The sequence below is a fragment of the Phaethon aethereus genome (assembly GCF_964289735.1).
Source record: "Phaethon aethereus genome assembly, chromosome: 7".
Classification (NCBI taxonomy): domain Eukaryota; kingdom Metazoa; phylum Chordata; class Aves; order Phaethontiformes; family Phaethontidae; genus Phaethon; species Phaethon aethereus.
Genome location: NC_138583.1, coordinates 34615507 through 34632014, shown reverse-complemented (window position 1 = coordinate 34632014; position 16508 = coordinate 34615507). Strand labels below are relative to the sequence as shown.

General features: G+C 41.2%; 1 protein-coding gene across 1 annotated transcript in view; it reads left to right on the top strand.

The window, feature by feature from the left end:
• Window positions 1-368: 368 nt before the first annotated feature.
• CACUL1 (CDK2 associated cullin domain 1) overlaps window positions 369-16508 on the top strand; it is a 54535-nt gene continuing 38395 nt past the window's right edge. Inside the window, exons 1-3 of the mRNA XM_082002035.1 lie at window positions 369-713; window positions 7343-7469; window positions 12043-12145. Coding sequence (XP_081858161.1) covers window positions 407-713; window positions 7343-7469; window positions 12043-12145 — 537 coding nt within the window. The 5' untranslated portion in view covers window positions 369-406. The remainder of the gene's footprint in view (window positions 714-7342; window positions 7470-12042; window positions 12146-16508) is intronic.

The window sequence follows — 16508 nt, the reverse complement described above, 5'->3', positions numbered from 1 at the left end:
AAGAACCGGGAGAGAGGAAGGCCATACGCCCCCGCAGGCCCCGCCGCCCGCCTCACGGCAGCGGCAGACCCCCACGCCTTCGCACAATGCACAGCGGGAAGGGCCGCCTGCGGGCGGCCCCGCCTTCTCCATCACGCCGGCCAATCGCAGCTCCGCCCCGCCGGACTACACTCCCCAGCATGCCTCGCGGTGCGTGTGGGGGAGTTTTTGGTCCTTCCGCCGTCTTCTGCCTGTCGCAAAGCGTCGCGCTGTGCGGCCGGAGCCTGGGCTGGCGGCCGCGGGCTGTGCCCGGAGCCGTGCCGCGGCGAGCCCCGCCGGGCGGAGAGCGGCCGCCATGGGCGGCGGGCGGTGATCCCCTGCCCCGTCTCGCCTCGCTCCTCACCGCGCCGGCAGGCAGGCAGCCGCCATGGAGGAGGAGAGCATGGAGGAGGAGGGCGGCGGCGGCGGCTGCGAGGCCATGATGGACGACCAGAACCACAACAACTGGGGTGCCGGCGGCTACGGGCGGCACTTGCTGGGCCCCGCCGCGGCGCCGCTCGGTGACCGCCTCCTGCGCGGCGCCGCTGGTGGGCCGCCGGCCGGGCCGGAGCTCCCCGCGGTGCCCGAGACCAACGGCGTGCTGCGGGGCTGCGAGCCGGGGGGCGCCGCGGGCAAGGGGGGAGCCGGAGCCATCGCCGCCGCCATCAACATCAACGCCTCGACCTCCAAGTTCCGTGAGTGACCGCCCTGCCCTCAGCCCCGGGGCCTTCGCGGGGACTTCGCCCCCGGGCGGCTCCGCGGCCCTGTCACCCGCTCCCTCCTCGGCCTGCCCTGCCTTGCTGCCCCCCCCTGCACCCTGCGCGCTTCTCCCGCGCCGGTGGCTAGGCTCAGGTCTGTCCTACGGTGGGCCCCTGGCATGAGTCGTGGCCCCAGAGGCCTCCCGAAGCGAAATCAAAGGCGTTAAGGTGCCTTGGAAGGAGAAGGTAGCGTCTTTCTTCATTAACACCCCAACTTCTGCTGCTGCCTTCTTGTCATGGCATGGTGACGTGGTAGGTCTGGCTGTGGAACTGGGAGAGCGAGTGTAGGCAGGGTTTTCAGCTGTACAGGGGCACTGTTGCTTTTCTCAAAGCTTTTAGCTCATGTCCTGTTTTCCAAAAGACATTTTCTGTCTGCCTGAAAAACCCCAGAGGCGGCTTGGAGTCCTGTTAGTGATCAGTGATGGCGGATGGCAATGTGTGCAGAGCCCCTGGAAGGGGTGTATGTCTGCAAAGGCCGGATAAGAACAACTGAAGATTAATTTACCCCCCGCAAAATAGTTTCAAAACACCTTTTGTGTGTAGCTTTTAACAGAAATGGCGGATTTTTCTGGGTTTTTTTGCAGAGCCGAGGTGAAGGGAAGATCTTTCTGCTGTTCATTACAATTCTACTTTTATTCCCAGAAGTCATGCCCCTGGGCAAAATATGCCCTTTTCTGTAATGGCAGCGGGAAAACTTGGATTTGGCTAGTTAAAAGTATTCTTGGAAATGTAACCATGTAACTACCATGATGAAATTTTGATGGGAAACACACTTTTTTTTGCTTTGTTTCCTCCGCCTTCAACAATGCTAGCTTACCTGTCCAGCTCCTCAGCAGCTCAGCTCCAGAGCTGATGAGAAGCTTGAAGTTCAGGCTTCTGGATCCATGCTTCTCAGGTAGCCTGGGTTTCATGGCTCTAGGCACATTGCCAAGGCCAGCAGCTTTGAAGTTGAGGCTCCCAGACTCCATGAGCTTTCTGGCTTTCTGCCCACCTTACTTGTCAGGGCTCCAGATACCTTGGGGTGGCTCACAAGCACTCGAGTGAGTTGAGATGAAATATTGTTTGGCCTCACTAAGCTAAGCGCCTGAATTCCCTATCCAGAAATTTGAAGTCTTAGTGTTTCCTTCTATTTCAGAATGAAAATGGTTTTCAAGCTGGATCTTCACCGAATGGGAAGGTGACTTTCCAGCTAATCAACAATTTATGTCTGAGGGGGATAAGCAGCGGCTGTGCATGATTTTGCTTAGAGTGTGGTTTTTGAGTTCTTGTTTTCACTTCAGCATTGGTATTCCAACACAATATCTGTCTGTCTTTAAAATAATGCTTAATATCAGTAAATTAAAGTCCCTGTAAAAAACAAATTTCTAAGTTCATTAGAACTTTTCTGCACCTTTGTATTGTGGATAACTTTCACAATATGTGTATGTGAACAGAACAAGTCCAATGAAGTAATGTGGACTGAAAAAGTACAGGAACTGAGTTTGGATCCTGCCTGTTCTAATCCTGGCTCTGGCAGAGGATCCCTTAATCGCCTTTGTTTAATTTCCATGTATAGAAAAAGAGAGAAAGGTCACTTTTGATGCAAGTGTTCAGTGAAAAGGGAGACAGTGTGTGCTAGATCCCATCCTGCTTGCTTTGTCTTAGCCATGGCAGGACATGTGTAGAGAAGCTGATTGTCAGTCTTCAGCTTGATAGGCAAGTTGTCTGGTCTCTGCTGCATGAAGAAGTTCTTGCAGTTGAATGAGCAAGGACTCATGTCGTGCTTGCTTCACGATGCAGAGGCTTAGCCTTGGACAGGTTGTGCTACAGGTGACCTTCAAAAGTGTGGGTGACATACAGTTTCCAACAATCCTATGATAAATTGGAGTGCCTCTGACTTCAGATAGGTCTCTCCCTCCGATTCTTTCCTCCAAACCAAAAAATCCAGTGCCTGTGTTCCGATATGTAATTACTTGGTGGCATGGTGGTTTTGTGTTCAGGGTTGCAGACTGAAGCTGTCTGGTGGGCCTTTTTTGGCCCAATTCAGCTGGCAGGATAATGGAGGAAGAAGGTTAGATGGAAACCCTTTAAAATCTTTCTAAGGGGCCAAATTGAATTCTTCCTTGAGATTTTGGTGAGACTGAGAACTAAAATCAGATGTAATAATGCACAGTTCATTTAGTAGCTTTTCTTCTAGTTCAAGCACCTTAGGAAAATTTTCCATGTTTTGGTAAACTTATAACTAAACCTTTATTTATGGTCATAGTTCGTCTTCTGGTCATAGTTCGTCTTCTGTCCTAGTTACAGATTTATAAAGCAATAGTGTTATGAAAAATATTTTTCAAAGTCCATAAGGGAGAAAATAAGAGTAAGAGCATTTAATACTTTAAGTAAAACTCTTCTGTGCTAATAATTGCACTGTATCTGAATCATGAAGAAAATAAAGAGTTTTCCTTCTTGGGTTTTTTCATCCTTTTCAAGCAAGTGTGATTATAAATGTATTTAACCCCAGTCCCATTCAGGATGGGCACATGTGGCTGTGAGTGTTGGCATATCCATTAAATCTGTTGACTGCCCTGTTGCATAATGTAGTTCCATGCGGTGTATGTGCTTTGCTGCGTAGGGAAATGATCTGATGAAGAAAACGTTTAACATTACTTTTACTGACCAGTCTTAATGCAGACTGAGAAACGTGTAATAAAAGTAGAATAGAATTGAAAGCAACTGCAGGGCAGACTCATAAACTTGCTAATGTATGCTAGGATGTGTCAGACAGGGGGTATAGCAAAATCTATTCTGTAAACATATGCATGATGGCTGAGGAAAAGGAAAGCGTAGAGCCACAGTGATAGCTACAGGTTTGTAGACTAGTCTCGGACATCTGCTTGAAGAGTTCTCACACTTTGACAAAATATTTTAGGATTGTAGGGTGCCTTGCTAATAAAGCAGTAAAGATTCACATATGTCACTTTGTGAGGTGTAGTAAAGCTTCTGAAAGATGCCTAGCTGCTTGCTTTGATTTTTATTGTTGGAATAAATGACAGAATTGTCAGACTGATGTCAGCTTACTTCACAGTAGGTTGGCTTATCTGTCCTGCTCTGTCCACAGCTTTTTTAGCTATTGCTTTAAAAGAAGGATTTTTTTTAATATGTGAACATAGTAAATGTTTTGAGTAGCTTTTCAGTTTAAGTTGTCTAAATAAGAAAACCAACAGTATAGTTTTTTTGGGTTTTTTTAATGTTTCTTAATTATTATTCTATTCTTCATCTCTTGTGCCTATTTCTTACTGTTCTGGCATCTTTTTTGACCTATGTGTGTTTATAAGTTATTCTTATCAATTTCATGGGGATGTATGCCTACTCTTGGACATTTTGGTTTTTTTTCTTAAATCTTAGTGGGTTTTGCCATTCCTCTGATGAAGTTGATATCAAAGAATTTGGTAGCTTGGAGCAGGCCATGTTTCAGTTATGGCTGTGATACTGGAATATCTAGGTTATGATACAAAGCTCATGCATATTCTTTTTCACTTAAATGGTTTCACTGCTGCATTTGTCTTAAACAGTCTTTCCTTTGAACTTTTCTGTATATGGGAAAGCAGCAGTTGCTTCTCAAGCTTTACTGGTGAAGTCTTTTATAATTTGCTGGAAAATACTGACTTCCTTTCCATTCAATCAGACTGATTTCTCTCCCAGCCCCACCCCAAACTTGCTGTAGTTGGATAAAATCATGCATTCTAGCATGCTTTGTTACAAATTGTCTGTGTCACTTCCCAGAAAGTTAATAAATCTCAATGAAATTAATCTTTTTAGTATCACCCTTTCCTTGCAATTTGGAAATGGAGGCTGCTGGGCAAATCCTTTTAAATCTTGAATACGTAATGTAGGGATAAACATTTAACAATGACATCCTAAAAAGATGGAAAAGTAAAAAATTGAAGTTTCTGAAAGGGCAGTCTGTCTTTCCTTTCTAAGGGTTTGTGTGATTCTTTTCCTTCCTAGTCCTGAGGTTCTTGCAGAGTTTGTAATTGGAGGGTGCTACTCGGTCATCCTTCCCTTTTGTCTGTGTAAGCACTGACAGAAAAAAGAGACATTACTGACTTGTGACAGTTATTAAAATTTTAAAGTAATTTGTTTTCTGGATTAGAAGAATAAAAGTAGTGATTGTTCAGTGTGTAGTCTTTGGACTCTTAACTGTATAAATATTATTGTTGGCTTAGTTTCAGAGCTGAAGTGTGGAAATCAAATGAAATAATACTTGTAAGAGTCTTTTAAATAAAAATGAAGCTTTTCTAGAATGTTACTTTGCACTCATTGGTGTTTCCTATGCAAGTCTCCAGGGTCTGCTTGTAAAAGCATTTTGTCCTTTACCTGTGCAGAACTTGTAATGGGCAGGCCTTCCTGTCTGCTGCTGCTTTCTTTTTCCATATTGTAAGAAAAATAAATGGACATCTCAACAGCCTGTTAAAAAAATTATTTTGCAGTGTTCTCAATTCCTACTTGACTATTTTCTTTCAAATGAATAGAGCTCGTTTAATATGTTAAACCAGATGTGGTGTGATTATACATTGAAATCTTAAATCAAGACTTGGTCTAATATTTATGCTGACTTCAGTTTAATGTTTTCAGTGGAACAGAATCAAGACTTGGTCTAATATTTATGCTGACTTCAGTTTAATGTTTTCGGTGGAACAGAGTGTCTGTGGAGACCCACCTTTTTTGGGTAACAAAGTGAAATACAAATGCTCAATTTTTTGCTGCTGAGTGTAAACATGAATAGTAAAGCTACTACAGGGAACCTGCTCCTGAGCACATCTGCCTGGAGCTTGGGCTCTGTAAGAGATGAGAACTCAAGCAAGTCATTGCTAGACGGATGAATAAGGGGTGAATTTCCTGTCAGGCAGGTGCTGTGCTGTTCCTGACTGCATGGATGCTTTTACATCGTCGAGCTGACTTGCTGGACACATTGACTTGTGCCCTGGTAGCTGTGTATCCAGACCCGTAACCTTTATCAACTGGTTCGCAAATGTTGTCATACTTTCAGATTGCAGGCTGGAGTGTTGGGACAGCATCCTGCAGCACTTGGTTGTGGTGGCCTGTTGACTGCTCAGACACTAGGTTAACTAGATCTGTTTCTGTAACAGGTATGAAGCAAGAGTGAGCCAATGGCCAGTTGAGTGAAGAGGGGGCTAGGAGTACTACACTAACCTTCTTCACTAAGCAAGGTTTTTGGCAGAAATACCCTAAAAAGACACACAACAGGAATCTGTAATACCTGCTCTTACAAGTGTTCAAACACTTTCTTGTCTCACACCTCTCTTTACTCCACATTCTTTTTATATGCTTCTTTTTCTCATGATACTGTTAACTGTTTCGCCTCTATCTCCCTAGAATTGTTCTTCATAATGCTGCCAAAAGTGACTTACCCAGCTCCTTTCAACCCCTTGTGAAAATAACATTTTGGACATCTTGCTTGTCAAACCCAACAGTGAATCTACTTTTACACATGTATTTAAAATGCAGCCCTATTAAAAATACTTTTTTTCAGTGCGGTGTCCAAACTGGATTGGGTTGGGAGCTATCCTTATTCTCTCTTCCATATAGCCCAGACCCACATGTGGAGTTCAAATGAAGAAATTAATTTACGTTTCTTGGACTGGATAGTTACTGAGGGCTGTGTTTTGAGTGGGTGCTGTGAAGCATGGTGTGACAAGCCAGCAAGGTAGTCCTGTGAGTACATCTCTGAAGGGAAGGTGTTCACCTTCCTACTATGGCTGCTATTGGAACTGAGCCATGTGTGGTTAGTTCAGAAATCCTCCCTGAAAAGAGAGAGATTAAAACTCTTCTGTGTCTGTGAAGGCACACAGAGTAGCTTGCACAACAGTTGGGAAGCTCAGGAGGAAAATCAGGGAGTGATGGGAAACACTAATTTAAATGCCTCCTATTCTTCCCTGTGTTGATCCTTATCTGGAAAAGGAATATTATTGTGCCTGCTAGAGGGGGAACTGTAATACAGATCCAAAAAAGTTGCCTGGGAGCCTAACTGCAATTGAAGGCAGAGGGAATTGCATCAGTTTTCGGGCCAAGGAAGCTGCTGGTCCCACCTGAGACTTGTAAAATTAATACATCTGCTGGGAAGGAGAATTCTAAAAACTACCAGTCTTGGCCAAAGCTTGTTTTCCTGCATGTGAGGACCCAGTGTTAATTGTTGTTTCTGGACTCCTGTAAAGTAGCATAATTTACTAATCTGAGCTAAGTACTGAACTACTTTTTTTTTTTTTTTTTTTTACATTATTACTATATTGTCATGCTAGGACTCCCAGGAGTTCATTTTTCCCTGCAATTTGGATCCCTAATAAATAGCCAAGCACAGATTTGGCAGGTTTTCTGATTTTATTTTTTTTTCCTGTAAATGAAAAGCTACAAATTCAAGTCTGGGCTTTAGTTTTAGATGAAGTTATCTTAGAGGACGTGAACAATTCCCAGTTTTTTTGGCCAGCTAATTGGTGTGATCTGAAACTGCAGAGCATTCACTTGCTTCTCATCTTTTAGCTAAAGTTACTAAATGTAGTTTTGTCTTTTTCTTGTAGTAATGAATGTTATAACAATTGAAGACTATAAGAGCACATACTGGCCAAAGTTGGACAGTGCCATAGATCAGCTTTTAACTCAGAGTCCTGGTGACTACATCCCTATCTCCTATGAACAAATATACAGGTAAGGAAATCTTTTAAGTGCTATGTTACTTTTTTATTTTTCTTTGAAGTTAAATGTTTGGTTTTTATCTTGCAGCCGTGTCATATTTTGTATCTATGAGGAGGGAAGTGGGAAGGTTATGTGAAGTACAATATTAAGTGGTTGGAATGAGTGAATAATAGATACATATCGTGATATGCTGTGTTAACAGGAATAAATGCTGAAGAAGAAAAATGCATAAGCGCTGAAAGCTCCACCACAGTTGCTTAGTGTAATATATTAAGAAATGTATTAAAATCTCTAACTCCCTTTCCTCAAAGGGGAAGAAGATACTGGCATGTTAGGCGTTTGCCTTAATGCTTCAAAAGGCTGCTTTGTCATGTCTAATAGGAACCAGTTTGGTGCAGTAGAGGTGCAGAAGTAAATAGAAGCGACTGGTGCCAAGGTCCATCCGTATAAACTGTCATTTGTGTCTTCTGATAGAACAGATTTGGTCTGATTTCCCCCTTGCCCAGCCATCCTGCTGCATGTGCAGTTAGAGCACTGGCATAAGATTCGGTCCTTCATATCTCCATTCTTGTCTGCAGAACATTTGATTTGTACCTGGCCTGGAGCTGCCATTTACTTTCCTTTAAAAGGCATCACTCACCAGAACTGCCCTGCAGACTAAGCTAGTGCACAGTAGTGGGAACGGTAGGGGATTTGCTTCAAAACCACACTACTGCTCCAAACCAAAATGCTAAATGCTTTAGAGACCTGGCAGTTCCTTAGGAGATTGGTGAAAATTGAGATTTTTGTTCTGTAGGTGACAGGTTTCCAGGGTGTTGGTAAATAGGATGGAAGCTGGATGGCTGCTGCTGCATTTACTGGCCAAGATGCTGTTAAAACTCCTGGCCCTTGCCAGCAACACAACTGGTAGCACTGCTGTCTTAGTTTTCTTTACCATAGTGTTACACTCTATGAAATAACACTGGCAGCTCAGTCACTGATTACCGTTTTTAGAGGCTTTCAGCTCTATTGTCTAATGCCTACTTGCTCTTAGCTACTTTGTCGCTCCAGTTTGAAACTCTGGATTGGGGAACCTGATCCAAGAACAGCAGGTGTTTAGTCTTCCCTCTTAACTCCTGTTAAAAACTTTATTAAACTTCCTCTTTCCTCTTGAAACTTTTGGAACTGCTGTTATCAGGACTCAGACATCATCATGTGTATAAATAGAGATGGTCAATTTAAATTGAGAGTCATTTTGCAGCTTTAGTCTAAGTAATCAAAATCCCTTTCCTAGCCTGAAATTCCCAATGTGCAAACAGCCGTGAGTAAGAGTTAAGCCCACATCTCTTGATAGTGATCTCTGATAAAGAGTAGGTGTGAAAAATTAATGCTTTAATACCTAGAGTAGGTCTCTACCTGGTTATGGTTTTCAGATAACTGCAGTTCATCTTTGTCATCTTTTTGACAACGGCTCAAAAGCTTTCTTTATTAAAGGAAAAATGGGTTTGAAGTTTCTCGTAGCTAACCCTGTTTCATCAGGGTGACACTTGATGCAGTATTGTAATGATGCGCAGATGTCTGTTGCATGTATCTTACCAAAACAAAAGATTGTCTGTTTTGTAACACTAAACTGTGTTACTGATAAAGCTAGTGTGTCAGTTTAAGTTTTCTTTTAAAAATATCTGTGAATGTAATTACTCTGACACAGTGTCTTCCAGTCAGGAGGGTTTTTTTAATTTATTTTAGAGAGTGTCCCTTTGTGTGTCTTATAATCTAGACAACATAGATTGAGGATGGAAGAAAAACTGCTTTTTTGTTGAATTTAGTGATGACGCTTGCTTGCAGTATTACAGAAAGTCTGTATCAGACTTGGGGTTTAGATCCTCTCTGCATTCCTATGCTAGTTCTTTAGTCTGGAAATGGGATGTGTTTTTTGAAGTGGTTCAAATAGCTACATATCTTTTATATTTTTTTTACAGTGAAACTGAGCTGAAAATGCAGTGGTCTTTTTGATCGCCCTTGTGCTGACTAAAGGAATCAAGGTTTCCATAATATAAACTCAAAATACATTGTTAGATGCCCAAACTACTCTATCTGACATGATCAGTGATAACTGTAGGTGTCTACTCCACAGCAGTGAAAGCTAGGAGATAACTTCAAAGGTGTGTATGGAGGTATTTACTACAGATCAGTTTACCCATAAGGTGTCACAGTGTGATTAGTGACTGTTTTCATCTTTGAGTCCGAAGCCTGCCTGTGCATAGTCAGTTCCTATTGAAAGGGTTACATATATTGACAGAGAGACATGAAGGAACCTTTGAGATGAGGAAAATGTGAACAACTAAGTTGTACTTCTGGCAACTGTTATGGCTGCCTCCCAGGGACAATGCAATTAGGTCTGTTCTTCAGGAAAACTTAAAGGTTTCAGATCTTCATTCTTCTCAATAAATGCTTATCTTCTAATGTCCTGCTTGGGTCTTCCTTTTCCTAAGGCGTTTGGTTATGCTAAAAGACTAACAAGCTGCTGACTTCTTTTGGGTAATAGCAGGGCAAGGATGATTCACAGAATCAGCCCACAATCAGGAACTGAAAACAGGATCCCAAAATGGGGAAGCAACCTCTAAATAGAAGTGCTCAAACAAAATGTAAACATGCTCTGCACGTACGTACGAAGGATGATACTTGACTACAGATCGTGTTGCAGAAGTAGGTGTAGTGATATTGTATGTAACACTAAGCAGACATGTACTTTCAAATTCAGTTTAGTTAGAGCATTGCAAATGAAGTGGTCAGCTTGTGGAAGTGACTATATACTGGTTAGTTATGGAGCAAACAAACATATGGCCATTTGCTGTTGTTACCTAGCTGGCTGGTTTGTAAGAGATCACGAAAATCAGTCTGGCTTTTCTTATCAGTGCTTCTCTATTTGATCTAAATTAAATTGATATTTTTTCTGTTACTGCATCATACCACAATGTCTTTTGCACTTGACTATTCCAAAATAGGATCTGATATTGGTAGACTTCATGTGGAAAAAAACCAGGATGACTTTGACTGATATGTAAATAATATCAAACTACAGATAATTATTTTTAAAATATATTAGTAGGAGAGGTGTTGGGTGTCTTTTGGTTTTTAAGAAGTGGCACGGTTTGCCAAATAAGCAGACTTTGCATAAGGATGAACGCTGTATTTTTGGGGCTTTTGAAGTTGTCAAAGGAAATAAATACAGACTTCTAAAAGTTACTGATAATTCAACTGTAAAACTTTCCTCCAGAAGACTTCAAGAGTGGCAGTTATTGAATGAGAGTGCTGTCTTGGCCCCTGAAGGCTTGAAGGTGGTGCCTAACCTCTCAATAGCGTTATAAAATTGCAATAGCCCATAGTCTGGTTGTTTTAATCCCATCTTTGCAGTCTGTCATTGTGCCACCTTTTCAGTAGAGAATTGGAATGTCGTAATTGCCCTACAGAGACACACTGTTGCTGTACCATAGCTTTAGGCTTTCGGTGCTATTGAAAACCTGCAGAATTCAAGTCTGGGATCTGGACTTTGCTGGAAGTATTTTGGCTGTGCATGTCCTAAGGAGCAGTCTCTGGCCTAAATTGCTTGCTGTCACAGTACTCAGTACAGAGGGATGCAGGGAGAGGAGAGCGGAACAGAGGCATGGGGCGGAGATTTGGCTTGCCCAAGATATCAGCTGAAGCCTTCCTTGCGCCTCTTGATTTTTGTCAGCTAGCTTTCAAAATGCTGACTTCAAAGAACGAAAGCACTCAAGGGAAGTAAAAGCTGCTTGGTACAGATAATGTTGGTGTTAGTCGTGACAATGATGACTACGTTAATGTAACTTCTTGCTGAAAGTAATGTATGTATTTGTTTTACAACTGTTGTAAATATGTTTTCAATTCATAGCCTTATTTTGCAGATATGTTATATTGCAGTGTTAGAGCACTAAAATGTTCTTAAAAAACAAAGGTGATGCTGAAGACCAGAGTTAACACAGCCAAGCTGTGGAATGCAGAATTAAACTTTGTTACTCTTTCTCTGCATCTTTGTTTATTATAAAAATGTAGGGTGTTCTTAGATTCTAAGGAACAAAGGATAGAGTAACATGCTTGGCTCTGTAATCTTAGAACTTTTGCTGTTTCTTTTTAAAACACTAGCATGGTTTTGGTGCAACTTCTATGACTGCTCGTCAGTGTTGCCCTTCTTTTAATATGGGTTTTGCCCTAGAATATGCATATAATCATTAAACCTGCTTATTTAATGGAGACTTTATTCACGTAGGAGAGACAAAAGCCAGAGTTATGAGCGTGCTGTTGACAGCATTATCCTGGCTATTCTGAAGTGCACTGTTAAGAGAACTCATTGTAAGTTAGAGTGAGGTCAGGGAGGGGGAATGGGGCAGACACACTGGGGCCTCCAGGGGAGATTTGGGTGTCCTCTGGAGCTCATTCCAAGCTGAGGGCTGTATTTAAAAGTTCAGCAATCATTCAGTTAACTCTATTATCCTCTAAGTTGAGACTTGAACAAAATATTTTGAAGTCTGTTACCCTTCATTGCAAACTGTTGTAAGTTCATTGTTTGTTCCTATATTTGTTTCTGCAGTTGTGTGTATAAATGTGTATGCCAGCAGCATTCGGAACAGATGTATAGTGACCTAATAAAAAAGATAACTAACCACTTAGAGAGAGTCTCAAAGGAGCTGCAGGTAAGAAGCTGCACAATCTAATTCTGTTTTTCCTGGGATCTGTGATTATATCAGAGCAGCATGTAGATGGCCCATGGAGGGGATTGCCATTAAGACTGATTTACACTAGCTTACTCAATTGTGGACTACGTGATTCTATAACTGGCTGTCAGACAATACCAACTACTAGATCCAGTTGTGTAGCACTGGCTAGCCTTAGAGAGCTGAACTACTTAGAGAGCAGTGGTTAAACTTGAATATATAATATAGAAACAAAGACTGGAGTGTGGGATATCTCCAGTGTAATCTAGGATGTAAATACTTCAGTGAAACGATTTGAGCACATGACATGGATATCTGCCATTACTCTGTTAATCTATGTAAACTGTTTATGGTCCTTGTGCATCACAAGCAGCACAAAAGGGAAAATCTAAAGGAAAAAATTGAAGTGAATTAAATATGAATTGTGAAGTTAGGGATTATTGCATATGAAAGTTTTGTGCTACAGTTTATTCTGCATTTTTCTTGCCAATCTCTAGATGTCAGTGGTTTACAGCAGTCCTAATACAGTTTTTATATCACTATCCTTTTCTGCATCTTATTTGTGCACCCATGCTTGTTTTCATGTGTGTTTCTTGTTGAAAATTCCTTTTAGGCTATAGTCTCCAGACACGTTCTTGAAATTGTCATTGCTGTAGCAGCAACACTCTTTCATTTCCCTACAGCTTTTGTCACTTCCATAGCTGGTGTTTGAGTTCTGTACTGATGTGCAGTGCATCAAGTAGGGGCGCCAAATACAAAGGAACCCTAAACTACAGAAGCTCTTTCAATGCTTCTAACAATTGATAACTAATTTCTGTTGGTCAAAAGCAGTCTTATTACTTTTAACTGCATCAGGTACTTCCGGCTAAGTGTGCATTCCCATCAAAATATATAACACTGTGACTGCTCTGATGTCCTTCTTGTTTCACTTCTTTTTTCTCTTGGTGCTTTCCTTATAAAGAAAAATAACCATCCTGCATTTAATGGGCAGGGTCTTTGGGGCAATCATAGACTATAAAATATCTAGGTTATCTTGAGATAAGTTCTTTGCTTCTTTTCTCTTTTACAGTTCCTTTATTCCTTGTGGAATGACAGCCTCACTGTTCTGTAAAAATTGGTTAGAGTAGATGGACATAGTATTTAAAATAAAGCCTTCCCTTGGTTCTGCTGAGCTGGTGCAGCCTGTACATTTTTTTTCTGCTTGTGAGAGCTACGAATCATTGCGGCTGTACAGGTTTGGCCAGTTCTTCTGATACATCCCATGGTAGTGTATTGCATTACTTGGCTTTGAATTTGGAAATACCCCAAATTCTTTACTTTATGGTAATCCTTTATTGTTTCCTCTAAAGTTCCAAAACTGACTGAGGAAGCTGCTTTTAAAGTTTGCTTTAGCACATATGTGCATTAAATGCTTCTGCCTAAAAACAAGGCTGCCTTCTGAACATCAGCTGCTGAAAGAATAATTGAGACAATTATTTAATGCAATCTTTGTCTTGCAAAAGTTTCCTTTTGTAGGTTAGACACACCTTGTGGCAGGTGGTAGGAGGACTGTAATATAACGTGATACCATCTTTGAGTGTGTTATGTGAGTTTTGTCTGATGCGAACATGGCTTTGGTTTTGGATGGTAAATTGACCTTTTTGAGCTGCTTGAAGTAAAACTTATGTGCCTTAGAAAATTGTGCTGTAAAGAAACGGTTTTAGGTGTGCTTTGTGAAATTTACTCTTAAGAAATTACTACAATTTTGTTGATTACCCTGATACTTCTTTGATCTTAATACATTTTGGTGACACTCAGTCACTTGGGTTTTATGTTGGAAATGTGTTGCTAGATCTTTACCCTAGCAACAACAACAAATTACTTTGTAAATGTTGGTTGCTTGGAAGTTTTTTGTTCACACAGGCAAACAATAAAAAAACCTCTATATATGCCAATCCTTTTAATGAACAATATGTGGGGTTTTGCTTTCTCTGACATAAACTCATTCCACCTGCCAACAACGTTTAGTCTGATTGCAGAGTTCTGTTTAATTGGAAAGGTGTGACTTGATGCAAGATGACTTTATTTTTTTACATGCAGAGATGCAAATGTAGCCCAGTATAAGCAGGAATGTTGATTTGTGTGAGAAAGCAGATGATCATGAAAACTGAAATGGCAAGTGAATGCAATGTGTTATTCTGGACAAGCCAAGCAACTTCTTTGCTTAGAAGTGCAACAGTTTAATGGCAAATGGATTGCAGAATATCTGCGTGTAATGTACATGCCCGAGCAAGCTGTTTTCTACAAGAATCAATGATCAACAGCAAAAGCAGTAAAACTGTCAGATAGCAAATAGTAAAGGTGGGAGCATCTCAGGGGACCGGTCAGACTTGCTCTTGCACGGTTCTAGCCGTATTGGAGTTTGTCGTCTTTCTGCACAGCATTCACTACAGAAACTCCCTATATTTCACCCCTCTGTGTGTTTAGCCTTCAGCCTGCCTGACCAGCTGGCCTCAGCTGAAGTCAGCAGAGTGCAGGCACTCGGATGTCCTGAGCTGGGTGTCCCAGGCACTGCTGCCGGGGCCCCATGGTCACAGAGGGACATGCACACACTCCCTGGTCATCTCCTGCATGACTTCTGCTCTTCCAGACTGCAAGACACCTTGTGTGGTATTGGTGTTTGTTGCCATGTGCATTCCTGAAGGTCTGCTTCACGGATTTTCACTTCAAAAATATTAATTTCAGTGGTGACAGAGGCATTATGAAAATGTGGGTGGGCTGATGTATTCTCTGTGTGTTAGACATTGGGTGAAAAGCTGAGAACGTTGCCTGCTGAGTAATAGTATATTTAGATGAGATTAATTGCTTGTCATCAGACCATCAGCTCTTTGATATGTGGCCTCCTATATCCCAAGATTTTAGCTCCTTCCTTACTATGTGTGTAAGTGAATAATCCTCTTTCTTCAGGCTGTTTCATTTATGGTGAGGCTCTGAGCAAGGATTGCCCTCTGTTCTTGCAGTCAATATCTGACCAGCTTCTCTGCATTAGTAAGACTGAGTTTTGCCTTGTGGAACTTCCAGTAATTGAGAATTAAATTTCCCTAATTCTGGAGTTAATCAGTATTTTGGATTTTGTGTGCTTAAAACAAAAAATAATGGGTGGCTGCAGAAAACAAAAATGAACATGTTTCCTGTTGTCTTGAGGTCTGTGAAGCCTGTAGTATACAGATGATTTTTCCAAGATGCTTTATTTGGAAACTTTTTATTGGTAATGGACGTAGCCCATTATGTTGTGGTTTAAAATAATGACAGCTGTTTGTGTGGGTAAGTGCTGAGTCATTCAGATCTATGAGATAGGGTAGATACACAGGCATATGCTTTCAAATCAAATACATCTCTTTTTAAAAATGAATAAAACTATATTTGCATTAGGTGCTAGTGTTTCTGGCTTAATTTATTCTTATGCACTCTGATAAAATAATTTAAAATCAAGTATTCTGCCCATTATGTATCTCTTCAGCAAAAGACACTGGAAAGCACTTTAAACATTGACAATCAAAATGCACTGGGGCATTGAGCTGGCCTGTGACAAAAGTAGCTTTTTTTGTGCAAGTGCAGTGGAATATTTTCATTTTGGTTAGAATAATCTCAGTAATTCCTTTAGGAAATGACTGAGAGCTGAAAAGCAGTTCTTTGCCATGTTGCACCCTCTTTTTATTTAAAGAAAAGAGAAAAAGGGATCTCTTGTTTTTGTTTTCTGTTTGTGTGTGTGGGGTTTTTTTTTTTTGTCTTGAGCAGAAACAGTTGAATTCACTAACTGTATGTAATTTTTATGTTTGTTTGAAGTTAAGTGAGAATCAGTCTTGCTGAGAAAATAAACACTGGTTTGCTTGTGTTGTTTCTATTTTAAATAAAACAGAAATGATAGAGCTAAATCACCACGATTTCATGCTTAGATTCCATCTGTCTAAAAGCATTGGATTAAATTTGGAGCCAATTGCTGATAGCGTACTTTGGCTTTTGAACACTCCAGAGAGCTTGGAGTTTTTCTCCTTTGTTATGTCTTGAGATATGTACGTATGTGTGTGGGGTTTTATTGGTGTTTTTTTTTAATTATGAACTGTATTTTTTTTTTTTATAATGGAACATGACTGAACTGGGCAGTCACTGGTGTTGGTAGGTAATTTGCATGGCTGCTGTGTGGCCCCGAAGACCTCGCTCTGCAAGGCCAGAAAGCTTTCCTGCCTCTTTAATCCTTACAAATTCTCAGCCTTCTAACTTGACAGTTCTCAAACCAGCTGGTGCAGTGTATGAAAATAACTTCTTATCTATTGTTTCCTTGGAAGAACATGCATTGGAGTTA